This window comes from Acomys russatus, chromosome 9, assembly GCF_903995435.1.
Source record: "Acomys russatus chromosome 9, mAcoRus1.1, whole genome shotgun sequence".
NCBI classification, from domain to species: domain Eukaryota; kingdom Metazoa; phylum Chordata; class Mammalia; order Rodentia; family Muridae; genus Acomys; species Acomys russatus.
In genome coordinates, this window is record NC_067145.1 from 29107069 (window position 1) to 29134284 (window position 27216).

The window sequence follows — 27216 nt, forward strand, 5'->3', positions numbered from 1 at the left end:
GAACAATTGCTGGGTTCTCAGCCTTTCCATGTAGACAGCCATTGCTGTATTACCATGGCCACGCCCTGTCAGCCAGTCTAATACTCATCCATGTATACATGTGCATGCGTTCCGTATATCAGTTTTGGGCATTTGGAGAACTGTGATACTTGGCTGTCAACTTTAATACATAGGAATTAACTGGAATCCAGAAACGGAGGGCATGTCTGTTAGGATTTTTTTTTTTTTTTTTTTTTTTTTTGCCTAATCTGGACCTTTAAGGTAGGAACACACACACATCTTTGACCTGGATCTTGAGGTACCGGCTTTAATATAGGCCACACGTATGCTGGAAGCCTATATAAGGACATGGAAGATGGAGGCTTTTGTTCTTTGCCTGCCTGTCCTCTCCTTCCTTGCACATCCTGGCATCACATCCTACTTCTTTGGGATTCTAGCATATACTGAAGACCAGCTTAGACACACAGTCTCATGGACTGAGAAACCACTAGGTTCTTGAACTTTCTGTTCATAGCCAGCCATTGTTGGATTAGCTGGACTGCAGCCTGTAGGCCATTCTAATAAATTATATATATATATATATATATATATATATATATATAATACACACACATATATACACATATATATTCATTCTATAAGTTCTGTTAGTTTAGAGAGCCCTGAGTAATACACAGAACCTTTATGCACCCCTCTGTACCCCCTTTCTCCCTAGTCTGTACCACTGATCCTCTTTTCTCTCCTTCTTTCATGAGGATTGAAAGATTTACTTATATTTTTGTTTCTTGTCCCTCAGGGCTGTTTTTCACATCACATTCATCACACTCTTTTAATTGAGCTAGGACACATTTCTTTTCTAGCATCTAAAAGTGTCTGTGGAAGTTTGAAATAATTTATTCTTTAATGTTCGATTAATTTAAAAAGTGAGTGTAAAAAGCAGCCAGGACTTCAGCATTTTCCTTCCTTCCTTCTTTCTTTTTGAAAGAGATTTTTGCCTCCTGATCAGTTTTTAAAAGCGTGGTTCTATTTTGATTTTCCAATTTAAATACGTTTACTTACTATGTGTTTTGTGTCTGTGTGTGTTGTATATGGGCGTGCCTGTGGCGCAGCACCTGTATGGAGGACACAGGGCAAACTTATAGGATTCTGTTCTCTCCTTCCACCATGTGGGTTCCTGGAGATTGAACTCAGATGGTCAGTCCTAACAGCAAGCCTCTTCACCCATTGAAACATCTCACTGGGCCCAGATACTTGTTTAATCATTTAAAGAAAAATGCTTGTATCTCCCCACATTTCCAGATTAGGCACATACAAGGTTCACAATAAGTAAATTCTGTTTCTTCAGCTTTCTTCTTTCCTTCCCTGATGATGAGACTTGGTTTTTCTCCATTTAAGGACTCTAGGTACCAGCTAAGAGTTTTCATTCTCGTCCTTTCTTTATTTTCCTCGCTCTTTTACACATACATTTGCTGTTTTCTCGAACTGATTTCTCCCCCTGCCCCCAACCTTACAACCTTCTGAGCTGTTTTCCCTTTAAGGTCTTCAGCCCCGCCCCGCCCCCAGAGACTGAGCCCCGCCCCCGACGAGACCCCGCCCTCGAGGAAACGGAAGTGGGCGTCCAGAAGCCGGAAGCGGGCAAGCACGGTTGAGCCAGGGTCGCTGTGAGCTGCGGCTGAGGGGCGGGTGGAGCCTGCGATGGCGGAGAAGTTTGACCATCTGGAGGAGCACCTGGAGAAGTTTGTGGAGAACATTCGGCAGCTCGGCATCATCGTCAGCGACTTCCAGCCCAGCAGCCAGGCGGGGCTCAGCCAGAAGCTGTGAGTGACGGCCCGCCGGGAGTTGGGGCTTCCGTGCGGAGCCCCTGTCCGTGGGGACCCACATTGGGGCCCCTTGGCGTTCATCCCTAGACCCCAAAGGGAGACCGGTTCCATCCTGACCGGACTCCGCACGGGAGAAAGCTTCCGTCCAGAGCCCGGGGAGGCTGGCTCCACCCTGACCCCACCGTAGAGGCGGCTCCATCCTGACTCCACTGGGGTGGGGGTAGCTCTAGCTCCATCTTGACCCCAGAGAGTAGTGGCTGGCACTACTCTGACCGTACAGTGCTGGCTGGGGCCACACTGATCCCCAAGGGGTGGTAGACACCACTCATGCTAACTCACCCCGCCGGGGAGGCTGACTCCACTCCTAATTTAACGAGGAGCCCAAAGCCACCTTACCTACCCCCTAGGTCTCACTGTGAAAGAAGGCCACAGAGGGTTGATTTCTTGGCAATATCTTGTGCTGCTCAGGCTGTCTGCCTTTGGAATGGCAGACAGAGAAACATATAATGTTCAGGAGAAGGCCTCACCGCCTTTATAGGGGACAGTCTCCAGGGCTTGGGACAGCTAGGTGATCTAGAGGTGGCACCAGAGGGAGGTGAGATCAACCCGTTCCTCGCAGACTGTGGAAACTACTCAAGCTGGATTGGAGCCCCCTGCACCATGCTGCCTACCTGGAAACCCCATTCAATGCCATGTACTCCAGAGAGCCTTTTCTCAGTCCTCACCTCCTTTCTGAGTTTAGAAGGACAATTTATTAAATATCCAACCGTATTTTGTAAGTGTAAAGGTGTTCCCACTAAGGGTTCAGGTGTGAGAGGCGCAGGGGCAGGGGGGCAGGGGTTCTGACTGCCCTCCTGTCCTAGTCCCTGTGGTGGTTCCTGTGCACCTGGGGAGAAAGTTCACGTGAGGGCACAGGTAGAGCAAGCAGGTAGTCAGGGTTCATATAGAAGGCCGAGAAGAAAGTGAGTACACACAGCAGAAAGGCAAGGCCTGCCTCAAGTGTCTGACCTGAAAGTCAGTTCTCCCTGCCTCCTTCTCTGGGGAGCTTACCCCCACACCTCACCCCAACACACCTGGGGGAGAAGGTGGGGGTCTCTTTCTGGAATGGGAGACTGCCCTAGAAGCCATCCTTACCCACTTCACTCTAGGTTACTAGGTACAAGGATGTGTGTAAGCCGAGCTGTTCACTAGGGTGTGGCATTTTTGCTCTCCTCAGGGAGGACTATGTGGCATAGGAACAGGCTGGAGCATTGCTTAGACCAGAGGCTGCTGAGCCTGGCTTTGTTGTTTTCCCCAGGGCCCCATCTTCCTCTTGTCCAGTTAGTGTGCCTCTCTCATACCCAGCTGTCACCTCAGTTATCTGCCGTGGTGTCCCTTGGCCTTGCCATTTTAACCTTTACGACTTGAAGCCCAGTGGGCAGTGCCAGGTTGGAGCTTTGTCTTGCCTTGGGCTGAACTAACTGCATACCCACTCTGCCTTTCCCCCAGGAACTTCCTTGTTACGGGCTTACAGGACATAGACAAGTGCAGACAGCAGTTGCACGATATCACGGTGCCTCTGGAAGTTTTTGAGTAAGTATCACTGTGGATCTGCCTGAAGCTTGCTTGGCTGTGTCAGTGAGTGTGAGGGCAGCATGGCAGACAGGAAGGCCAGTCTTCTAAGTATTGTGATGGGCTAGTGGGGTTAAAAAAAAAAAAAAAAAAGGATGTCACTCCAGAGTTGTGTTGTTGAAAATGAGAAATTAAAAGCCTGTTAAATATATAAAAACAGATTTCTGAGTTCAGTGGAGAAAAGCCTTCAGGCCAAAGAAAAAACCTCACAATTCCTTAAGTAAAGAGCTGTACCTGGATGTGATGGCACAGGCCTTTCATCCTCAGTACCTATGAGGCAGAGGCACAGGCAGGGTGATCTCTTGAGTTCGAGACCAGCCTGATTTACAGAGGAGAGCCAGAGCTAGACAGAGAAACCTTGTCTTGAAAAGCAAACAAACAAACAAAAGACCCAAGAGTTTTATGTGAGCTATTTAAAAAAAAAAAAAAAAAAAAAAAAAAGACGCACAAATGTCTGGAAAAATAACTTGGTCTGGTCTTTGAGAAGCTTCCTGTGGTGAACTGGGCCTGGGAGGTAGCCCTTTCTCTGTTGGGAGGAAGAGCTCAATCCAGGCAGCCGTAGGGAGGGACGTTTCTCTAAGCGAGTCCTGCAGACCTGTCACAGCGGTGGCTGGGAGGGGAGTGGCACGCAAGCTCCAAGGGGCAGGTGGCTCTTCCTTATTCACAACCAGGCTGGGAACACAGTGTGGGAGGAATCTCCAGGCTCCTGTGACCTTGCTGGCACTGGCACACAGTTTGATAGGCCTCTCCAGAGCAAGGATGAGATAAATTCTCAACACTCCGGTCAGTGGTGCCTTTATACAACCACGGAGGTCACATTGAACTTCTGCGTCTTAGAAACCACAACCTCCCCCTTGCTGTTGAGGAGCTCGTTTACTTAACGCACAGGAGTGATAAGCTTTTCGAACTCTTACATTGTTTGAGATACATTATTTAGAAGTAGTCAGAATTTGCTGCTTTCATTACATTATTACAAAAACATGGACATGAAATGATATTTTTGCTGTTTGTCATAAAGGTCAGTTTAATGGATATTAATGTGAAATGATTTAGATTTTTTTCTTTCCTGGGTTTTCTTTTTAATTGAAAAAAATTAGTAGTGTAGTGGCGGTCTTTCTCTAAAATGAGTAACTAACATAGCCGGATGATGCAGACTTATCCAGTGTGCAGAAATACTGGATATTGTGGGGAGTGTGCTTTGTGACATTAGGGTATGATGGCATTTTGAAAGTGTCAGGAGATAGTTTTGTATTGATGTGAAATAACCGGAGAGAAACACCCTGTTGTACTTGGTCACTAGAGTGTGTATAATAAGGCAGTATATTGAGAACACCTTCTCCCACCCAGGGCACACTGTGTGTCCTGCCTATGGCTCCCCTGCCCCTCCTTTCTGGCTACCTCTCACAGCCTGCCCTGAGGAGTCAGGCTGGTCTGGAGTGGATGCCACATCTCTGCTGTGCCTGCCGCAGATCTGAGCTCCTGCACTGTATGCAGTGTCAAGAGCTTCTTTATCAAGCAGGCTGTTTGAGATTATAAAGGGTTTTTTTTGTTTTGTTTTGTTTTTGTTTTTGTTTTTGTGTGTGTGTGTGTGTGTTCTTCGTTTCATGCGACTATAGTTTGAACACTAGGTGCTGAGCAGATGTAAAGGGGTATGGCTTGTGATGCTCTCTGGGGTTCATAAGCGATAATTACTGAATTCATGAGCTGCTGGAAGAAATAGAAGGAGATGCCTGGAGAAATTCAAGAATTTAAATGCACCTGATTCCTGGACTGGGCCCTGTGAAAGTGTATCTACCGGGTTTTCCTTCCCTCTTTTTCTTTCTTTTCTTTTCATCTTGGTTTCCAGCACGCCAAGGTGAGGTGAGTCTGCCATGTCCTAACTGAGATGTTCTTTTTTCCAGATACATCGACCAAGGTCGAAATCCTCAGCTCTACACCAAAGAGTGCCTGGAGAGGGCGCTAGCTAAGAACGAGCAAGTCAAGGGGAAGATCGACACAATGAAGGTAAGACAGAAAGGACACCATGTCAGCACACACACAGACTGGAGAGCACCTAGCCAGTGTGGCTGACAGCCTCTGCTATTCTGTGTGGACTGTTGACTGCTGCAAGTGTACTGGTTGCATTGAATGTCACTGAGCCGTAGACCTGTGAAAAACAAGAAAACAAATCGACAGTCGTCCATTGAAGGCTAAGATTTTTCTCATGCTGTCAGTGTGGCTTTCCTGTCTTGACTTCCCTTTGGTGACTGTAACACCAGTGTTCCTGTTGTGCTTCTGTATAGACCCGACCTTTCCTGTGCTAACAGTGCTGCAGGTGGAGGATTCTAGACGCTTTAGGCTCTGGGCTCCAGTGTCTGACCCCTGGACTCCTTCCGTTTCTTTCTTCTGTGACACTTGCACTGAAACTTGCACAGAGCACTCGCCACTTTTCTGGAAGATGTTTAGGGAGCTGTGTCTCACCATAAGTTGTAGTTTTCTCACTTTGGTCAGACCATGCTTGCTTTTCTGTTTGGACTTTCCTGGCCTCTGGTGGGGTGCACGGTGGCCTGCAGTGACAGCACTGTGCACCCTTGTGCCTCATGGCTCCCTGCTAGCCACCAGGCCCTATTTTCTGTTCTGTTCTCTTTGGCCTGGAATTCACGTTCTTTTTGCACGGTGAGCCTCCTTCCTCGCTCAGCCAGCTTTGTTTCCTGTAAGAGCCTCAGCCAGGGCTTCCTCAAACTTTCTTTCCCCTGGGTGCTGGTTATGATGCTCGTTTTTCTTTCTCTCCACCCACTCTCCACTCTGCCTGCTAGCTAAATTCCAGCACCACAGGCTCTGCTCTGTGCTGCCCACTACCCGCCTGATGTCAGCCTGGGCACATTGTATTGGTTGTGTCTGCTGTGTGCAGGCCACCACAGAGAGTCTGGTGTTGAGGGCTCAGAGGGTTTTGGCTGAGTAGCGGCAGGAGTGAGCAAGGGACTCCGTCAGATCACACGCCACAGAAGTGGAGTGGGTCCACTAACATTGAGCCCATATATCTCTCCTGTCAGCTTGGGCTGAGGAATTCCTGGGTGCCCAGCAGAAATCCTCTCTGTGGACACAGTGACTGGCCCTGGGGGCTGAGGCCTCTCTTCCTACCAGTGTCTTAGGTCACTTGGGCTGTCATTGATGGGTGCATACCTGTCGCATTCACCTGAGATCTGTGACAGTCTCAAGGTACCCCTGTGGGTACCAGTTACACTTGTGGAGTTTTCAATTATTGCAGTCAAGTGTTGTGTGTCTTCCTGATGTTGGCCCTGAGGCCTCTAAGAGTAGAAGTTTGGATGCAGGCCGCTGAACAGCTGCAGACACATGTGAGGGGGTAAGAGACTCAGAAGTAGGTAATGCGTTTCCAGGGTTTGGGAAACCTTGGAGATGTTTGCACATGTCCCCAGAGAACGTATTGGGAAAGTTCAGGAGATGCTTGCACATGTGACTGGGGAATGCATTGGGAAAGCTCACAAGATTCCTGTGCATATGACCTCCGTATAATTTCTTGAGTAATTGAGTCAGTGAGTGTTACTTAAGACTCTGGTGTGAGTGCTGCCTGCAGAAGTCATGTCCAGTGCGCTGGGAGCACCTGATTGGAGGTGCCCAGTTCTGTTCCCCTTTCAGCTAGAAGGAAAGAGTTGTCTGAGAGGGACCGTCCCCTTTCAGAGGGCTGGTGTCCCTGTTGCACAGTTCACCGTAGACACTCTGTAGTTGTCTCTAGGTGTTAGGCTTGTAGGGGACTCTTGGAGTGGCTCAGCAGGACCCTGGGCTCCTTGGAGGGGTCATTTAGTCTATAACTTGGTTTTCCTGACACAGCTATTTTTGTTTGTAGAAATTTAAAAGCCTGCTGATTCAGGAGCTTTCTAAAGTGTTTCCAGAAGACATGGCCAAGTACCGGAGCATTCGGGGGGAAGACCACCCACCTTCCTAAGTGTGTGAAGTCCCCACGTTTTAATTGCCGGGACTGATCCAGTGAGAAGCCGTGCCTGCCAATGCTGCCTTCCAACCATGTGAGCTGGCCTTGTCCCTACCTCCTCTTGCCGTCATTTGACCTTGTGGGACTCGGGCTGGAGCTGGAGAGCTGTGCCCAGCTGCCCTGCAGCTCTCAGACCCTTCTTCTCTAGGGAAGACAGGCAGGAAGACAGCCTTGCGGAAATGTGAAATGGGATTGGGATTCTACTTGACGTTTTCTTTTTATGTGCTTTGTTCTGTTACACTACCCATAAGAGGAAACTTGGTTTTATATTTTACATTTTCAGATGTGCATAAGAACACAACTGTTTTCATGGTTTCAACCAGACATAATAAAGTCTCAAGTTTTACACTCCTCATTCCACATAATTATTTCTGTAACATTCTTACAACGTAGAACAACAGCCTCTCTTGTCAACAGTCAACTATTAATTTCCTTGTGTGTTAGAATATTCATAAAATAACGTTTTCAGGCATGTACATAGAAGAGATAAGTCCAGCTGAGAACTCCTTCTCCCACAGCCTCTTTCTTAGAAGTGTGTACAAAGAACCTAGACTCCTCAGTATTGGAAACTGCTGCACAACGGTGCTTCTCTCCTGTAGTGTGGATGGGCCACAGGGAGTCTGCTCACCTGTAGTGTGGGGATAAACCATGGGGAGTCTGCTATCCTGTAGTGTGTGTGTATGGGCCTCATGGAGTTGGCTTGCCTGTTGTCTCTATGGATGGACCACAGGGAGTCTGCTCGCCTCTGTGTGTGTGGGCCACAGGGAGGTTCCTCGCTTATAGTGTGTGTGGATGGGCCACGGGGAGTCTGCTTGCCTGTACTGTGTGTGTAGAGATCACGGGGAGTGTCCTCGTTTGTAATGTGTGTAGGTGGGCCACAGAGAATCTGCTTGCTGGTACTGTGTGGATAGACCACTGGGAGTCTGCTCACCTGTAGTATGTGTGGATGGGCCACGAGGAGTCTGCTCGCCTGTAGTGTGTGTGTATGGGCCACGAGGAGTCTGCTCGCCTGTAGTGTGTGTGTATGGGCCACAGGGAGTCTGCTCGCCTGTAGTGTGTGTGTATGGGCCACAGGGAGTCTGCTCGCCTGTAGTGTGTGTGTATGGGCCACAGGGAGTCTGCTCGCCTGTAGTGTGTGTGTATGGGCCACAGGGAGTCTGCTCGCCTGTAGTGTGTGTGTATATGGGCCACAGGGAGTCTGCTCGCCTGTAGTGTGTGTGGACGGGCCACGGGGAGTCTGCTTGTCTGTAGTGTGGGGAGACGACAGGGAGTCTGCTTCTCGCCTTAGCTTCCCTCAGACTGAAGGCCAGCTAGCTTTCTAGTCACAGTGCCTACCCAGGTCTCAAAATGTCAAGCAGTGTCTTCATTCTCAGCTTACTTCTCTAACTGTGCCGTCCTGGTGGTTCCCCATGCCCTGTCTACAGGTTTTCTTTATGACACCGGGGATTATCATATTATCCAGTATATTCAACTGTGCCTTGGTATCATAAGGACCCTAAAAATACCCATGTCCTCGTTCTGTTAGCTGTAAAGATTGCCTTACGTGGCAGAGGGTAAGATGTAGCTGTAAGGACCGGCTTCGGTTTCCAGAGGGAACCTGTGCAGCTACAGTGGTCTGTACAAGAGGGAGAGAACAAAGCTGAGATAAATGAAAGGAAAGGGCTGGATGAAGGTGCCATGCTTCTGGGTTTAAAGGAACACCCACAAGCTACGGAAGCTTGGCAGGAACCCTCTCGAAGCTGAAGAAGGGAGAGAGTTCCCCCTAAAGCCTCCAGCAGTGCGGCCCCAGCGGCATCTTGATTTAGAAGCCTTCAACCTCCAGAACTGTGGGTGATTCTGTTTATGTGTGTGGCAGTGTGACGGCCACAGTAAGAGATGACCTGTGCACACATGAGGTCAGGCACATGTGGTAGATGACGCAATCTAGGCACTGGCCTTTGAAGTCATAATTTCACTGGCGTGTAGTCTCTGTCATAGCCCTTTTTAACCAAGGGTTCTGCCAAATACCTTATAGATATGAAGATGCCACCCCCAAAACCACATTGCTGATAAGCTACTGAAAGCAAATGAACAGATTAGAAAAGATAAAATTTTGATAGATTGGTGGTTTTTCTCGTGCTTTCTCATCTGAGGTTAAAAAGGGAGCTTGAGGTTGTAGTGAAGGCTCCTAGGAAGATAGTGAGGTCCCCAGGATTCTTGCTCCTGCTTTGAGTATCCTGGGGTTACCTGAACAGTGCGAACCTGGTGCCTTTCACACTGATTCTCCTACCGCTTTGGAGGCCAGACCTCCCTAGTCAGAGTGTGGAGCCTCCTCCCTCTGGCGCCCTCCCTGCCTTTTGTGTCTGTCACAGCTGCAGGCGTGCCTGAACTTTACTGCACTGCTCCCATCCACATCCCTCGTCCATGTGGCCTTCCTTTGGTCTCCAGGGACGCTGCCGCACACAAAGTATACCCCAGTCCCTAGATTTTCATATCTGCAAAGACACTTGATTCCAGGTGGACATACTTCTTAGGGACCACCACCCAGCCCACCACGTTGCCCTCTTGGCAGGGCTGGCCATGCAGGGTCTGGCTTTGATGGTTTGTGTCCAGTATCATTCTGATAGGCATTGTGGCCCATCTGAAGAGCCAGCCTGCTTGTGCCAGTACCCATCCTGTTCTTCCCTGAGCAGGTGGTCCAGGGCTTGGGAGGGACAGACCAAGGACGAGGAAGCACTAAATGCTCAGGTCTGTAGAGACAGTATTTGATTTGTCTTTGATAGGAAGGGGAAAAAAAAAAATACTGTGGATGGCATTGAAAAGTCATAGCTTGAGAAAGCAGGAGTTCCTATAGGTGGCCTCGATGGGCAGGTACCCGGGCAAAAGCTTCATCACTGCTGATTTGCTGGAGGTGGGACAAGCTGCAGCTCATAGGGATAATGAGGCCATAAATGAAGGTGCTGCCAGCTTGGTGGGGAGCCTGTGGGGAAGGGGCACACAGCCGCACTCTGGCTACCACCCTAGCTTGTTGGGGTGGGTGGTCTGATGTATTTTGGTGCTAATTACTGCTTGCTGTCTCTGACCCACCTTTTGTTTAATATAAAGCCATCCCACCTGGGCAGGGCAGGAGATAGGTGGGGCTAGGAGAGAGTGTGGAATCCTGGGAAGAAGAAAGAGGGCCACGAAGAAGAGAAGGAGAGAGACCTGAAGGGAAGAAGAAAGGACCACCACGAGAAAAAGGGAGAGACCTGAAGTGAAGAGAGGAAGGCCGCCATGGGTTAGCTGGAGGAGAAGCACATGGCCAGCGGCGTGGATGGAGAATCCGGCCCAGATGAAGAACATGAGCAAGTATTTGGGATTATGGATGGGAAGTAGCTTGATAGAAGTTATTAGAAGCAGATGGCATGGGATTAAGGCAGGGATCCCATGGCTGAGGTCCTACTATGGAAAGTAGTTTAGAGGATTGATATCTGCCCTGCCCTAGGTTAACTGAGCTTATTTTAAAATATAACAAGTGTCTGTGTCTTAATTGATTGCTAGCTGGGCCTACAGAAAATATTGGTAATACAGATAATTTTAAAAACAATACTAGCTAAGCCAAGATATTGGGCCTTTGGAAGGAAAAAAATCTGTGTGTGAAGACCTGAGTACCCTCCTTGGATAGCACACCCCCACCCCACCCCATCCCTGTGTAAATGAATGTCACAGTTCTTTTTCTGATAAACACTGATTAGGCCTGATACACAGGCTCTGCCACATTGATTTGAAAACAGTTTCAAAAGCCATATATAATGGGTTATTTCTTCTTGTTTCATGCATGGCAAATGCAGAGATGTGATGCGCACACATATGTCCCTTTAAACATGTTGGCATGTGGGAAGAGCTGCGGCAACCAAGGGCTGACTGGCAGTTACTTTTATGACCCAGGCTGCTGTCTGCACAGCTCTATCCCTACAGGAGCAGACTCATGCATGTCTGTGTATTCTAGCTCACACGTAGAATAAAGGGAACAGCGATTTCATCATGGGGTTAGTTCCTGGTCCAGGCGTGTAGAGAGGATGTTATTGTTTTTAAAGGGCCTGGAAATAACAGGAGATAAACCCAGATGGACAGATGTGTCCATATTTGAGTGGCTGGCTGCGGAGCCTGGCCCTCCTGCGGAGCCTGGCCCTCCCACAGCATCCTGGCCTCCTCTGGGTTGTCTCCACTGTGTCCTGGAATCCTGCCTGCAGGAGTTTCCTAGGTCAGCAAAGTACAGATTTCCCCACTCCCTGCACACAGAGGCACAGCAGGTGTCCTAAAGAGTGGAAGTGGAAACACTGACTTCTCTAAATTAATCGTGAGTGTGTTGGTGTGTGGTCCCTATATTGACCTGCTGGGATGGCCTGAGTGGGCTCAGAGCCTCGCTTCTCCATCTCACTTGAGAGCCCACACTGCTCCTGGCCCTTATTACTGACCCAGTGCTCCTGCCTGCTGGCTCTGGGCCTAGTCTCAGCTCCTGGCTTATGAGGTAGATGCTCATCCATGATGGTGTCACTAAGGAAAGTGACACTGGCTATCATGTCTCAAGGAGGCTGAGCCTCACCACCAACGGCACAGAGGCCTTCAGTCTGTCTCACTAATTCTCCCCTGATGACAGAGCCAGTGACACCTGTCACCCTGTGCCATACACTGTGGCAGTGTGTTGGACTGTTAACCCATTTAACTCCCAGGCTACTACTCAAGGGTTTCTCTCACCCTTGCAGAGGGAGCCAGAGACCAGGAAGGATGTTTCCAGTTCCCCTCAGGGTGATGTCTCTGTTGCTCAGAGGACTGAGTGGGGGGGGGGGGTGGTTGACCACCTCCCTCACCTGCTGGGGGAGTGTGGTAGCAGGAGGGAGGAGGGCCAACAAGGGTGGGACACAGTGATGACAGAGATGGGGTTCTGCCTGCCTGCCTCAGGCTGGGGATCATGGGTGGCAACTATAATCATACATGAGTGAAGCCACCTTCCACTCAAGGGACCTCTAAGTTCTGTCTGCTCTAAACTTACCAGGGTGGCAGGGATGTGGTGGGCACAGTGCGCTGGCACAGTCATTCATAAGAAGCACGAACAGTAGCACACGAGTGTGACAGTTGTGTCACTCCCTGTGAGGAAGCCAACATTCTTCCCAGGTGCAGAGCCATGTGCCAGAGGGGACCTCAGAGATCCTGCTCTGCTCAGAAGGTAGTCTGTGAGGAGCAGAGCTAGAGAAAGTACTACAGATGTGATTGATGTCAACACAGCCATGAACATGTATGTATTCGTGAGCACATGTGTGCTCACAAGCTTGTGCTTTGCCAGCATTTACATATATGTACACATGAGTATATGATGTGTTCAGCAGCTCTCTCTGTGTACATGTGCATATACACACACACACACTTAAACACATACATGTGTTCACAGCTCTCTCAGATTATTCACATGTGATGCATATGATCATGAAGGTTCACCTTTATTTGGTTATGTGCTTATGGACACACAGAAACGTGTGTATGTGTGTGTGTGTGTGTGTATGTGTGTGTGTTTGTATGTTCATGATCTTGATCTGATGACACACACATGTATATGTGCATGAATGTATGTTCAAATGCTTATTTTCTGTGGATATATGCACACATAAGCGTGAGTGGATGTACTCATGAGCTTGCTCTATTGACATGTCCTTAGTTGTAGGCACATAAACATACATGTCGGTACATGCTTGCTCTGTGTGTGTAGATGCATATACATGTACAGTTATCCAGTCATTTAGGAGAGCTGTGGATAATGGAGGCTGCAGAGGATGGTGGACTGGCGTTTGTGCTAAGTTGAATAGTGTCCCATCAAAGTCAAGTCCACCTGAAACCTCAGGACGTGACTGGAGGCGGTACTTCCGAAGCTGTAAATAAACAAATTATTAAGTTCAGTGAGGTTAATCTAGGACAGGGCAAGCCATGGAACTAATAGCTTACATCCAGGAGAAGGGGAACAGGGGGTCACAACACCCACAAGCCAGGTGCTCCAGACCCCTGAGAGTGGGGCACACCAAGGAGGACCCTGCTAGCGCCCTTATAAAGAATACAGGCTACTGACTCGCGAGGGTACACTTCTGGCCTTTAGAAGCAAGATGGAGCTTCTGTTGTTTGATGTCTCCCGGGGTGTGAACTCTGCTACAAGAAACTACAGCCAGGCTGAGAAGAACAAGGTGATGGCGCCACTGGCTGCAGTGGCGGAAACTGGAGGCTCAGTTCAAACAGGTGTCCATGACCCGAGATAGACACCACAGGCCCCGTGCACCCATGAGTGTTGGGAGGGAGCAAGGCCATAGCAGATGCTGTGTTCCTTGGTTTTCTGAGCTATAACTAACTTCCGTTATTGCATTCTGGCCTTGATTTAGGGGTTATCTGTGAAAGCTTGCCAGGATTAGCTAGGTGCCTGAGACCTCAGCATGTTGATTCCCAGAGAAACGAGTAGTGATGTGGTCTCATGAAGCCTACTGAGGGGGCTGCCTACTTAGGGGGTGTGGCCTGAGCAGAGATGAGGCAATGAAGGTGCTGCAGGCTTCAGTCAGAGTCCTGTGGTCCTCTTGGGCTGCATTTAGGGAGATCGCCCACACAGGGAGTGAAGGCAGAGCCCCACTCCTCTCTATAGCGCTTGTACCATAGTGGCTCATCATCGTCTGTCAATCAATCTGTGACAACTGACGACTGAGGGGCTTTTCTGCTTCCTTCACCTTTCTCTTGTGTGTATGCTGGTCCTGGTTCACAGATACTGTTGGATGTAGATTTTTTTTTCTTTTCTTTTCTTTTTTTTTTTTTTTTTAACCAGATCACACATCCACCCAACCCACAGGCTGGACACAGCATTGGCTCTGTTAGGTGAGGATGCTGCTGTGGATCCCAAGACACTGGACAGTGTCATCCGTAAGCCAGCACAGAGGTTGCTGTTCTATTTCCCTCCCTCACCACTGCATGAACTGAAAGGCAGGAAGGAGACAGCCTGGCCGTTTTTGTGGTATGGATGCAGACAGCTGGGGACCTAGGAGTGTTATGGCTGTCAAATTTTATGACAGAGCCTCCATGATAACGAAGACAGGAAGGATGGCAGCTGCTCGCTGCCACAGAACACGAGAGGCCATTGTGAGGACGGACTGAGGATACAAGGGGCCACTGATAGAATATTGATTGCTGGCTTTTGTTTACAGCATTGTCTGGTTCAGAATTGGCCATCAGTGGAGCAGCAGATTAGTGGGGGCCACCACCGTGGGGGTCTCCAGCCCTGCCACACTGCGGGGGAGTCTTCAACTCTGCCACATTGCTGGCCTTCCCAGGCTTAGCTGACTCCCCCCCACCCCTTTTGTTTTCTTTCCTGTGCTAACCCCTTGCTCTGCACTTCATCCTTTTGCTGTTGGCTCCTGCAGTTGAGTCCTTAGGGTTTTACGGTGATATCACTTCCTGATGGACAGTTGTGGTGGCTGTGTGGTGTGTGAAGACAGGACGACGCCTGTGCAGGAGGCATTTCCAGCCTTGAGCTTTGGGGATAGTTCTCCTAATGTGACTTGGGCAAAGGTTGTTCGTGATAGAGTCGGGAGCATTGTCTGTGAAGGTTTCAGGGAGTGGAATGTTTCATGTGGGGGCTTGAAGAGATGACATAGTGGGCAAAGTGCTTGCCAGGCAGGCCTGAGGAGTGCCTAATGCCTGGTGGATGCACTGTCTGCTCTGTCTCAGAAGGCAGACACAGGGGACTCCAGGGCAAGCTGGCTAGCAAGACAGATCAAGCTGACAAGCTCCTGTTCCACTGTGTCTCAGCGAATGAGAAGACAGTCAAAGAAGCCTCCCCATTCCAGCTTCAGCTTCCATACCATCAGGCATACATGTTGACATCCACCTGAACACACATGCATCCATACACATGTGAGGAAGCACACACATACATGCATGCACAGCACACATACACAAAAAGAAAAGAAGCAGATCAGGTACCTAGCACAGGGGCTTCTACATGCCCCCTGCCCGTGCTGTAGCACCCAGCTCAAGAAGTGCAAGATCAGAGGTGTTTTGCCCTCCAGGTCTTCTGTAAACAGTCTTTGGCCAGCCACAGCCTTTCCTGGCTGCCTTTACCTTTGCTCCTGCCCACCATAGCCCTAAGTCAGGAAGCACAGACACTGGCCCAGGCGAGGCACAGTCAGACAGAAAACAAGCCGTAGGCTTCTGAGTGTGGGGCAGGGGTGTAACTCTAAAGTATAGCATTCCAAGGGGCATCCTGGGCCCTTAGGCTTCTGAAGGGCAAGAGCTCAAGGCTGGTCCACAGCAGACGTCAATGACTATAACAGTGGGCTCCTGTGGGCTTAACCTTCCAGGTTGGGGCCAGTGAGCCACTCCCTCTTTTCTTCAGCCGTTGCTGTCTGTCCTTCCCTGCTGTTTAAAGTGTCTTCCTCTTATTTCTTCGGAATGGGCTCTGTGGGTGCATGGCTTCCCACCCCCTGCATCTGCAGTCCCCCACCTCCACTTGCCTTATCTCTCAGCTCTCTTTGCTATGTCCTTTTCCTCTCCCAACCTTTTCTTTTGAGAATTATGCCTCTTTCTGGTGCCATTTCCAGAGTCTGCCTGGAGGCTAAGAATGGAGGCGATTAGCCCTCCCACCTTTCCTCCCCTCTCCTCCCTCTATTGCTCCACCCTCAGGCCCCCCTCCCCCCGCCTCTGGAGTATTAGGGGAGACATATTTTAAGGAGACCCTTGGGCAACCAGTTAGTGCAGTACTGTTTATTAATCTGTGAGTATGCAGATTGGAGCGTCAGTGTCCCAAAGGGCCATTAACGCAGTGCCCACCAGTGTCATCCAAAGCGGCAGCTGAGTCCCAGAGTGGGGGTTGAGCTACAATGCCAAGGCACAAAGCAAGACATGGGATGGCTTCTTGTGCCCACTGTGGTCTGTTGGGAACATGAGTGAAAATCGAAGGCTACTGCTCCAATGTGCGCCGCATCCTGCTGTGAGAGCTAATTGTGTTGCAGGAGTAAATGGCAGCTGGCTATTGTCATCATTCTTATTAATAACCATTTATTAGCTGTCCGTGGTGAGCAGCCAAGGTCTGAGTCAGCATAGGGAGCTGAGCCTCCCATTTATCCAGCACGGTTTTCAGGGCATCGATCCAGCCTGTTTTTTATTGTTCCTCTTGTTGAGTTTAAGTAGATCTGTGTTTGTACAAGTGCTATTTATACACCTGGCAGAAACAGATTGCCCTGAAGAGAGTACTGTTCCACGTGTCCTGTCTGCGTGGGGAAAGCACTCAGGATGCAGCGTTTCGGACCCCAGACCCACCCTCCCCTCACTGCTCTTGCTTCCTCAAGACCAGCAATGCTGTAAGTGTACATTCAGGTTTATGTTTATGGAAACACAGAAAGAAAGCCATGGTGCACCAGTCAGCATTGCACCTTTTCTCTTCAAACGTCTTTAAAACTTTTCCTTCTCAGAATAAATAAGATGAACTCAGGGGTCCAGCCATACCGGGCACTTAGACTTCTTGTTATGTTCCATCAAACAATGCCTAGGGTATCCATACTTCCCCAAGTGTATGTGTGTGTGTGTGTGTGTGTGTGTGTGTGTGCGCGCGCGCGCGCACGCGTTCATGCATAGACCATCATTTGATTCCTCAGGGATGTCTACCTTTTGTTTTGGTTTTTGATCAATGAAACTTTCCAAGCAGGCTAGGCTCTGCTTATGTGGTATCTGAAGGCTTTTGCTGGGCCAGGTCTTCCTCCTCTGGGCAACCCACATTTGTTAAACGGTGGGAATGCTATCATACTTCAGGAGAGGATTTTTAAAAATAGAAATGCAGATACTTTGTGATTCAGATCTGAAATTTAGGCTCATGAGGCCAATGGGCAGCTTCTGGGAAATGTGGCCAGGAGCTGCAAGGTAATCACCATTGGCATTTGGTCCGACACCCACCATAAGCTCCTATGTGCATGGCACTGGCTGAGGAACGCCCCTCCCTGGTAGACATATCCAGTTTCTCAGAAGGAGATCCCCAAGGATGCCATGGACTCTCCCAAGGCCCTGATGAAAAGCTGCTCTGGAAGCTGCTGGGATGACTGGCTTTCCTTGGCTAAACCCCAGAAATCGCTGTACTCAGACAGCACCAGGCCCAGGGCTTGGAGAAAACCTTGAGACTTTGCCGACTCATTGACTGGCCCTGTGGCCATGGGCAGGAAGGAGAGTCCTGGCTTCATTTGATGCCTGTACAGGCAGAAGCCATCACTACTGTCCCCTCTTGCTGCACTCGTGGCCCTGTTGGGCTGCAAACTCTTCTCTGTGACACTGCCCTGGCTCTCAGTAGGAGGAGCAGAGAGTAGCTGCTCTGTGGGGACAGTGATAGCTCAGGTACAGCCTTTGTGGTCAAGTTTCCCTGGCAGGGGATGGCATAGGTCTCAGCGCACCAACTAAGTGTGATTGACAGCCTTTGATAAGCACCAGTGCTGTGTGTTTGCTGTGCCCATGCCACCTTGAGAAGGAAGTGTGTGATGTTTATCAGGGGATGCCCCTACCCCATCAATCCTGAGAAATGAAACCCAGGCAGAGGCAGCACAGGGGGGAGCCCTTTTTCAGTTCCCTTTGGCCCACTGTTTAGTCTCCATTTCACATGCTCCTCATCCAGCCTTGCTGCTATTACCAGGATTCCAGCCATAAAAAGAAACCCACTTATTTTGGGGGCGACCAAATCTCAAGCACGAAGAGCTTTGCTTCTGCAGCGTGGTGATTGCTCCTCTGAGTGGGGGATATTATTGTTAGAGTGATTTTGAAACTAAAAGTGAAGGTCAATAAAATGTCACCAATTATTAAATAGTTTGCAAGAGTACTTTAAAGCAGAGAGTTAGTTTCCACACTCATTAGCTGCTTGGTTTGATGTGTATAATGATTTTGAAGCTGTGTGTACGGCCAGTCTCCCACACATAACTGTGCCGTATGTAAGAAAAATACAGCTCCTGTTCTGTGGTACTTTAAAGTAGAGGGTAAGACTGTGGAGAACAGATTAGAGATGAATGTCAGATTGACGGGGTCCCCTTAACACTTTTCCCCAGTGTCGTTTTTAATTCTGCCTAATGTTTTCACATGCATTTTCTGCTTCCTATTTTTATAACATTTTATATTTATAGTATTTTATACATTGATGACTAATCAGTAATACAGTAGTATAGACTATGTACACCAGACAGATAAAGGTTCAAGAGCTGTCTACACAAGTCATAGGGAGTCTGAGTTATCCTGCGGCAAAGACAGTACTGCACCTTTGAGGTCCTGGGGCTATTTCCTGGTCATCTCTAGTGTGGGGTGGCTGCTGAGACCTGCCCTTTGTGTGGCATTTGGGATTCAAATCCACTGTGTCCCTCTCCCCAGAAGATGAGCCATGCACCTTCTCACAGTGTCAGCTCTCAGGGAGGGTAAACACGAGTGTCACTCCTGTGCTTGTCTTCCCGGGGTGCACTTGGCCAGTCCCTTTTCACTGATTACCTTTCTCCAGCTCTGTTTTAGGGTGAGTGGATCCTGTTGTTTTGGGACAAACCTCATTAGTGCCTGTTCAAAGGCAAAGGGACTCCTTAGTTCTTGGTGCTGATCACATACGTGGCTCCCTGACTCTGGGAGGAGCTTGGCAGAGGGCCACATGACACAGCAACTCCCTCATATGTTGTTAGCCTCTGGATGCCGAGTCAGAGAAACTCGGCAAATGGAGCCTCCACCAAAGTTAAGTTTGCCTCAATGGGAGATGAGGGGTGTGCACAAAGACAGTGTTAGGCCACAGGAAAATGGCATGCAGGAGTCTTAAAGCTAAAAAGCACTTTGATTTCCTAAGAAGCTTAGCCGCTTAGTTCGCTTAGTTCACTTGAGCTCCTCAGGCAGGGCTGACCTGAGGTCTCAGGCTTCTGGGTCCCAAGCTCTCCGGTCTTCCCACAGTGCCACTCTGGTCTCTTTTCCAAACAAGGGACTTTTGAACTCCTGGCATTTGGGTCTTAGTCTGCCTTCTGGGAGCCTTGCCTCTTCAAGGATTTGAAATCCAGGCTTGGAAGGTAGGAGGGTTCTGTCTAGTGCCAGAGAGGAACCGTGTCTTGTTGCTGAATCAGCCCTGTAAATCCTTGCCTGGGCCCCAGCAGCCGTGTTTCCTGTGCTGAGTCCCACTTGGAGACCAAAACCCAGGTCTCCCAGCCAGCCATTGGGCTAGAGTCCCTTCCTGCAGCTACCAAACACTTGTTATGGGTTGGGTTGGGTTTTGAGGGAAATATAGTGGAGCCCTAAGCCTGGCTGCTATCAATGTGACCTTATTTGGAAACAGTGTCTTTGCAGATATAATTGGGCTAACATGAGGTTAGACTGCCATAAGGCCAGAAAAAGGCATGGGCAGGATTACGTAAGGTCACACAGGGAGACAGTCACAGGCTACAGAGGCAGACTGGGGCATGGGTTTCAGTGAGCCAAGGATGCAGGGCTTGCTGGGCCACCAGAACCAGGGAGAGAGGTAGTAACATCTGTTTGGCACACATAAGGCCCCTGAGTTTCACACGCATACACAAAAACCCATGCGCACTCACACACACACACACACACACACACATACACACACATATCCACATACAAACATATACATACACATGCATACACATACCCCCTCAATACATGCACACACACACACACACACACACACACACACACACACACACACAGGTACAGGTACAAAATTAAATGAAGCAAGTGAGCAAATGCATACATGAATAAGCTTACCCATGGGCTTCTTTGACACCCTCAAGAAGATAAAATTAAGTGTTCGACTTTACTCTCTGACTCTGGAAGGAATGACAAACAGAAAATCTGGTCAAGATGCTCAAAATAGTGCTCTCCCACATCTGGGAAAATACCGTCTGCCAGCTTTGCTCAATCTAGCAAAAGTATCCTAGTGCGCTAGAGAAACCCACTCAGGATATATACTGGTCAGTTGTTTGGCCCAGAACATTCACTACAATTGTGAAAACAAAATAATACAGACTATGTATTAGTATAATTAGTGTAATGTCCAATGCAATTGTTCTGGTTTGATTGGAAACTCATGACAATTAAACTTATTTTACTCCTGAATTTTGTGGCATTATTTTTGTTACCTTTTGACATAATTATTTCTGTCTGACATGGGTTCACTACCCCTGGGAGAGGTGAGTAGGGGTGTGTGTGTGTGTATGTGTGTGTGTGTGTGTGTGTGTGTGTGTGTCCAGGAAAAGTGTCACACAGCACTTGAGGTGAGTGAGAATCTATTACCAAAAGTTATAAAGATCTCAGAATTGTCTCATTCACTGGCTGGGAAACATTTTACAAAATGCAATGATGGATCCAAGTATGGCTATGCAATGAGCCTCAAGCAGAGGCATGTCCTGTCTCTGCGAATGAGATGAATTTAGACACGGGGCCTGACTCCTCCTTGGACACTCTACTACATCTTGGTGTCACTCTGAATCAGAAGGAGAAAGCTAGCGTTGTGTTCCTGAGGTGTCAGGGGATGGGATCCGGGCTTTGTAAGTGGAAGCTGAGGACCTGGAGGACAGAGGCTAGGGGTCATGGAATGAAGAGAAATCAGAAGAGCCATGGTGAGATAAGGCAAAGCTGGGCCAATCACTCGGCAGTGCAGCACTCAAAAAATTGCCTTGACCTTGGAGGTCCTTGAGGACTGATGAGAGGGGACCTGGAAGAGGGTTTTTAATAAACCTCAGATCCCTCTCTCCTATGAGGGCCAGTGGAGATAGGAGACTTTTCTTCTTTTACTTTCTTTTTTTTTTTTTTTTACAAATCTTTTACAGTCTTTATGTAATTTCAAAGCTGTACTATCCTGAAATATCTCAGTGCCTATTCGATATGAAATTTCTGGAAATAGTAAGGGATGGGAAAATGATGTTGAGATGATTAGCGTGAAGGTAGTGGTAGTTGTTCTGGTGGGCTGCAGGACTCGGGTGAAGGGACATTTCGCTGTGCACAAGCCTGAAGCTGATGAGTCCAGCTGGGGAACAAGGCCAAGGACAGCTGGAGACCAAAAGGACTTTGAAAAGGCTTTGTGCAGTCTTGCGTGGCATAAGATCATAGCTTGTCTAAGTTACTCAGCTAAAATTATAGTAGGAAAAGATAAGGGCTATAGGTAAACATTTCTATAGTGCATAATTTTTGCTCTATTTTATTTGTGTTTGTTATACCTCTACCTCACTTCCCACCCCCAAAACTAGATAGGAGAAAAAAGAGATTAGAAGGGACAGGGGACGTAGGCCTCCTTATACTCAACGTTCTACTGATTAAGGTCGTCAGGTTCTTTGGGGCAATACCAATGTCAGTTGTCAGGATATCCAGCAGTCTTGTTAACCAGCAAAACCAGCAAACAGAAAACAGCAAATGTAGCTGCAATCTTCTTCCTCCTCAGAGTGTCTCGTCGATAGTTTCTTTCGAAGTCTCTTCTTGAAGCATCCTCTGTCTCTGGGCTTTGGCATTTACCTCCTCTCAGAGTCCTCAGACTTCACCTACCTGAGCTGGCAAGCACCATGCCTTTCTCTGAGCCTACAAGAGACATTTATCATCTGTGGGCAAATTAAAAGCAACCCCATATTTCACACTTCGGATTAAAACATAAACATAACATAACTTTTTTTTTTTAAAAAGAAACCAAAACTTTCACTACACATTGGCCTTTTTGCAGATGAGAAATTGAAGTTAGAAATTTTATGTTCAACTTAATTGAGAGTTTATTGTGTAGTGTATCACTCTCCATACATTCATCTAACCATTCACAGTTACACATTTCTATCCATTAATAGATGGAGTTAAACACATCCCTTCCCTCTCTCCTTTCTTCTACTTCCTTTGTCAACTAATGGGTGGAATTAAATCCATCCTCCACAATTCCATCCATCCATACTCCATCAATCCATCTTCCATCCATCCATCCATCCATCCATCCATCCATTCGTCCATCCATCCATCAAGCCATCCACCATCCATCCATCCATCTATCCGTCCATCCATCAATCCATTCATCAATCCATCCTCCATCCGTCCATCCATCCATCCATCCATCCATCAATCCTCTATCTACCCATCCATCCTCCATCCATCATTTCATTTATACTTACTGAAAAAAGAATCAATATATATGATATATGTGTTTACATCACTCATGGGTTCAACATGCCAGTTCACATCTACTCAGGAGAACTCGCATCTATTCAGAAGGAAGAAGGCAGAAGGCAAACTAGTTCAGGTTTCTGTGGAGTTTTATCTCTGCATGCCTAACCCCAATTTTCCTATTACATCTCCAGGCCTTATGTATAGATTATGTTACCCCAACACTTCTAGATTGGATCATAATTGACACATTCTTTTACGCATACAGTACCAAGCTGCTATGAGACCTACAAATCTGTGATTCTTATGGATTTGAAAAATGAATAACTAATACAAAAGCAAGCACTGGAAGTTTATAAAAATGATACCGGTGGCCAGACCCTGATTCCTCCTCCACTTCCCTTGTGCACCCACCTGAGAACTGCTTAGTTCTTCTTCTTGTGTCACTTTCAGAGATTGGGATCTGGACTCCTCCCAAGTGAGGTCACTCTGTATTTGTGACAGATATACAGGAGCCATATGGATTTTGGAGAAACCCCAAATCAGTGTCCTCTGTACCATGATGGGATTTTTGGGTCTTAAGTGTGAGGATCTTTTCTTCCTCCATTCTCCCTTGATCATCCATTACTCATGTAATTTCCTTCCTTCCAACTCCAGGCAGTATTTACTCTTTGATCCCCAACATGTTTCTAGTTTTCCTACTGGAGGTTCCAATAAGTCCTGGTGCTGGGCGGAACCATTGTGAGGCTCCTCCTCTGCCTCTGCCTGAGGCAACTTTTCCTTTCCTGGTGTCTCAAGGTTTTCCATGTGTCATGCATCTCTCTGTGTTCCATACCAGTCATGACTTCCTGTTCACTTCCTTGCTTGTCACATTCCTCTTCATTTGTGATCCATGCTATTCAAGGGCTCCAGTGCTGGGTCAGTCTCTCTGATCTCTCCTCTGGCACTGTGCAGTGGCTTGTTCTAGTCTTCATGCAGAGGCGCCAGAGTGTATGGCAGAAGAGATGCCTTCAACCTTGCTTGAAGCCCGCAAAGATGTCACTTTACAGCCTTTTAATGACCAGAGTCAGTGGATCACAGCTGCAAGATGCTGCAAAGTGCTGAAGTGATGTGCAGGTATTGACACATTCCATCCTACAAGGAAATAATTTATTTTCCTTATTTCACAAATTGAGAAGCTGAGGCCAAGGGTGGTTAAATGATTGGCTGAAATCACCCAACTTATGAGTTCCAGAGCCATGTTGTGAAGCCAGGGAGTGTGGTACTTAAGGATGATGGCTATGTGTGGTCCACTCCTCTTCTCACTTCAGCCAAGCTCCCACTAGCCTTCCAGCAGAATAGCTTGTTCTAGCTTTGCACCCTATCTCCTCTTCTCTAACCCTCTTGATTGTCCCAAACCTTGGCACCACACCTCACCTCTAGTGATGGTTAACTAGTGTGGATATGGAACCAACTAAGAGATAAATTTCCAGGGTAAATCTTTGGTGAATTTTGTAGATTAAGATCCCTTCTGTAAATGATTTTCCAGATTACATCAAGACATTAGGAAGCCAGAGGGCAAAAGACCTTTAGTCTTTCTGGTGAACTTATTGACTCTGTTGCTACCTTTTACCTTTTGATGCAATCACCCAGAGTGTTTGGACTTCAGTGGATTGAAGACCAGAGGCTTCCCAGGGAGCTTTTGTGCCTTCAAGGGCCAGATGGGACTGACCAAGCAGCAACCATGTTGTAAAGACAGCCATTGGACCATCTACACTACATTGTGTAAGCCAATCTAATATGTGCCCCTTCAATGATATTTACTTCTCAAGAGAGCCCTGACTGACAGTCTCTTAAGGATCGTGAGCCTTGGAGTAGGGTGCTTAGAACCCATTGACAGTTAGTTTACAGTCTTCACAATACACATCATACGTAGCAATATGTGGATGGTTAGAGCAGACTTTTTTGGTGATGATTTTTGCACAGGATGATAACAGGTTGTAGTCGCATATGTAAAATAAAGTAGGAAATGAAAGCAATTATACGGATAATTCAAATAGAGTATAACACTTATTATTTTGGGGGAGAGCTCAATTATATGGATTTATATGATGGAAATTTAGAAATTCTAATTAGCCAGATACAGGCATGAGTGCTCATTTCTCTCTGAGTGGGACAAAGAAAGCCTGAGCCAGCAACTCTGCTGTCACTGTGGCCTGGAGGCCCGTGGGATGCGTGCAGTCCTCTGTGCTCTGGTTTTTCTCTGGACTGACATGGCTGGGCTGGCCTGCGTTGTGTAATCAGCCTTCTGAATGTGTATCACACGATGCTTTGGTTCTTAGAACTCTATGTCTTAGCACTCAGCCTGTGTTTTCCATGAGTGCTTTTTTGTACTCAGTGAGACTGTGAACCCTGTGAAGATCCATGTCTTTCACTTTCAGCTCTTGTGTCTAGGGATGCATCCATGGTATCCAAATAAACATGTGAGTGATGAGCAGGTACGGCGAGCCCCCCCCCCCACTGTAAACGTGAGTCACAGGTGGGTATGGGGAGCCCCCCCACTATAAAGCATGTGAGCCATGGGTGGATAGGGTGAGCCCTCATACTGTAAAGATGTGAGTGATGGGTGGGTACAGTGAGCCCCCCCAACTACAAACATGTGAGCCATGGGTGGGTATAGGGAGCTCCTCACACTGTAAAGATGTGAGTGATGGGTGGGTACATTGAGCCCCCCCACTATAAACATGTGATCCATGGGTGGTTATGGGGAGCCCCCACACTGTAAATGCGTGAGTGACAGGTGGGTATAGTGGGCCCCACCACTACAAACATGTGAGCCACAGGTGGGTATAGAAAGTTCCCCACACTGTAAAGATGTGAGTGACAGGTGGGTACAATGAGCCCCCCCCCACTATTCCCCACACTGTAAAGATGTGAGTGACAGGTGGGTACAATGAGCCCCCCCCCACTATAAACATGTGAGACATGGGTGGGTATGGGGAGCCCCCCCTTTTTTTAATGCCTTGATATTCCTCCCGCTGCTGCTTCAGGCCCCCATAGAACTCCTGATATTCACTCTCTCCAACTATTACATTAAAAGGCCTGAGCCATCCAGGGTCCAGAGGTGGTCACTGACACGTCTCTCTGGCTCTCCCAGATGAAAGTGTCTTTGAGGCGATGAAGAGAGGGAGCGGGAACCTCACTGTGATGCTCTGCAGACTGACCAAGAAGCCGGTGAAGTGGAGTGCTGGCCACTATTCTTGGTGTGTTTGGCCATACACCTCTTTCTGTTGTTTGTGTTGTAGAGAAAGAATGCTAGGAAGCCCGAGTGCTTATTAACCTCAGGTGTTAAAGACTCAAATAGATCAATTCTTTTATCAGTCTTAAAGGTGATTACTCCCTAAACAGCAACTGATGGGATGTCCGCTGAGTGAGAGATACTGTCACACTGAAGGAAAAGCACAGAGCATCAGGGCCAGTGGTGTGCTGGTGCTCACTGCTCAAGTGCTGCTTTGAGTCATCTTTGTCCAGGTGGGACTCTGAGATCAGTCAACAACCACAGAGCTGAAAAGGCCCTGGCTTGTCATGCCTAGATGATGTTTGATTCTGCCGTAAGCACAGCAGCGGGTTTCTGAATAACACCCCAAAGCGTCATTTACATGTGGAAATGGGCTCAATCAAAATGTCAATGTGTACTTCCCTTCCCACACTCAGAGTCCACATCAGAGATGCATGCAGGGGTGTCAGGGACACGCTGACTAGGGCACTGTGACTGCTGGGTGATGCTGTGGCTGGAGCCAGCTTCTGAATGTTTGTGTGACACCCCTGCCCCTGTGTTCTATGCCAGGCTCACAAAGAGAATAGCTCATCAGCTGCTTCCCCTCCGGTTGCTTCTGCCTCCCACCCTACCTCATTTCTCCTTCAGAGAAAAGGCCCTTTAAAATATATTTGTGATTTCAGACAGTAAAGGGGAGTATGGATTTATCTGTGTGCTCTTATGCATATAATCTGCTACTTATTTATTCAGGTTATATATACACTCATGAACAGAGAGAAACAGTAGCAGGGCATCAAATATTAACACTATATCCACACTAAAGTGTACCAAATGCACCAGGCACATTTTGAACTGTAAGATGCCTCAGTTCTTCATTATCCCATGGACACAAAATAATGCAGTGTTATTTTCTCCAAGCCCCATTTCAGGACATCTTAGCTGCATGGAATTACATTTTTCACCTTTTCTAGAATGAATGTCTTTTTTCCCTATCTCCCACTGCTAAACAATTTTGCTGTTTTCTAAATCACAGAAAAAACTGCAAGATTCCAGTGGTACACAAGAGGTGCCCATGGCCATGCGCAGTGTGTTGGCCACAAGTGGCCTTTGGTGCTTCTGAGGACACAGATGTGATTGAACCTCTTCCTGCTATGAGCACCACTCCATAGGTGCCCTTCCTCCACCCAGGGGTGTAAATAGCAAGGAAGAAGTGATTGTAATTAGTGAGTTTCATCTTTTTGTACTTTTGTAGCCTGTGTGATTGTGTGTGTGTGTGTGTGTTTGTGTGTGTGTGTGCAGGCCACCATTTTATTGTTGTTTTTCCTGAGATGAGTCTTTCACTGTCCTGGAACTCACCACATGGGCTAGCCTGACTGGCCACTGAGCCCCAGGAATCTACTGGGCTGCACCTCCCTAGT

General features: G+C 47.9%; 1 protein-coding gene across 1 annotated transcript; it reads left to right on the forward strand.

The window, feature by feature from the left end:
* The first annotated feature begins 1604 nt into the window (after positions 1–1604).
* Med10 (mediator complex subunit 10) lies at positions 1605–7714 on the forward strand. Its single transcript, XM_051151060.1, has 4 exons — positions 1605–1817; positions 3309–3392; positions 5333–5435; positions 7276–7714. Exons 1-4 carry the CDS (start codon positions 1696–1698, stop codon positions 7372–7374), a joined length of 408 nt encoding a protein of 135 aa, XP_051007017.1. The 5' UTR covers positions 1605–1695; the 3' UTR covers positions 7375–7714.
* The last annotated feature ends 19502 nt before the right edge of the window (positions 7715–27216 follow it).

Coding starts and splice junctions, on each gene's coding strand:
- Med10 (XM_051151060.1), top strand. CDS start 1,696: ATGGCGGAGAAGTTTGACCATCTGGAGGAGCACCTGGAGAAGTTTGTG. Junction 1,818..3,308: donor GCGGGGCTCAGCCAGAAGCT/GTGAGTGACGGC, acceptor CCTTTCCCCCAG/GAACTTCCTTGTTACGGGCT. Junction 5,436..7,275: donor GGAAGATCGACACAATGAAG/GTAAGACAGAAA, acceptor TTTTGTTTGTAG/AAATTTAAAAGCCTGCTGAT.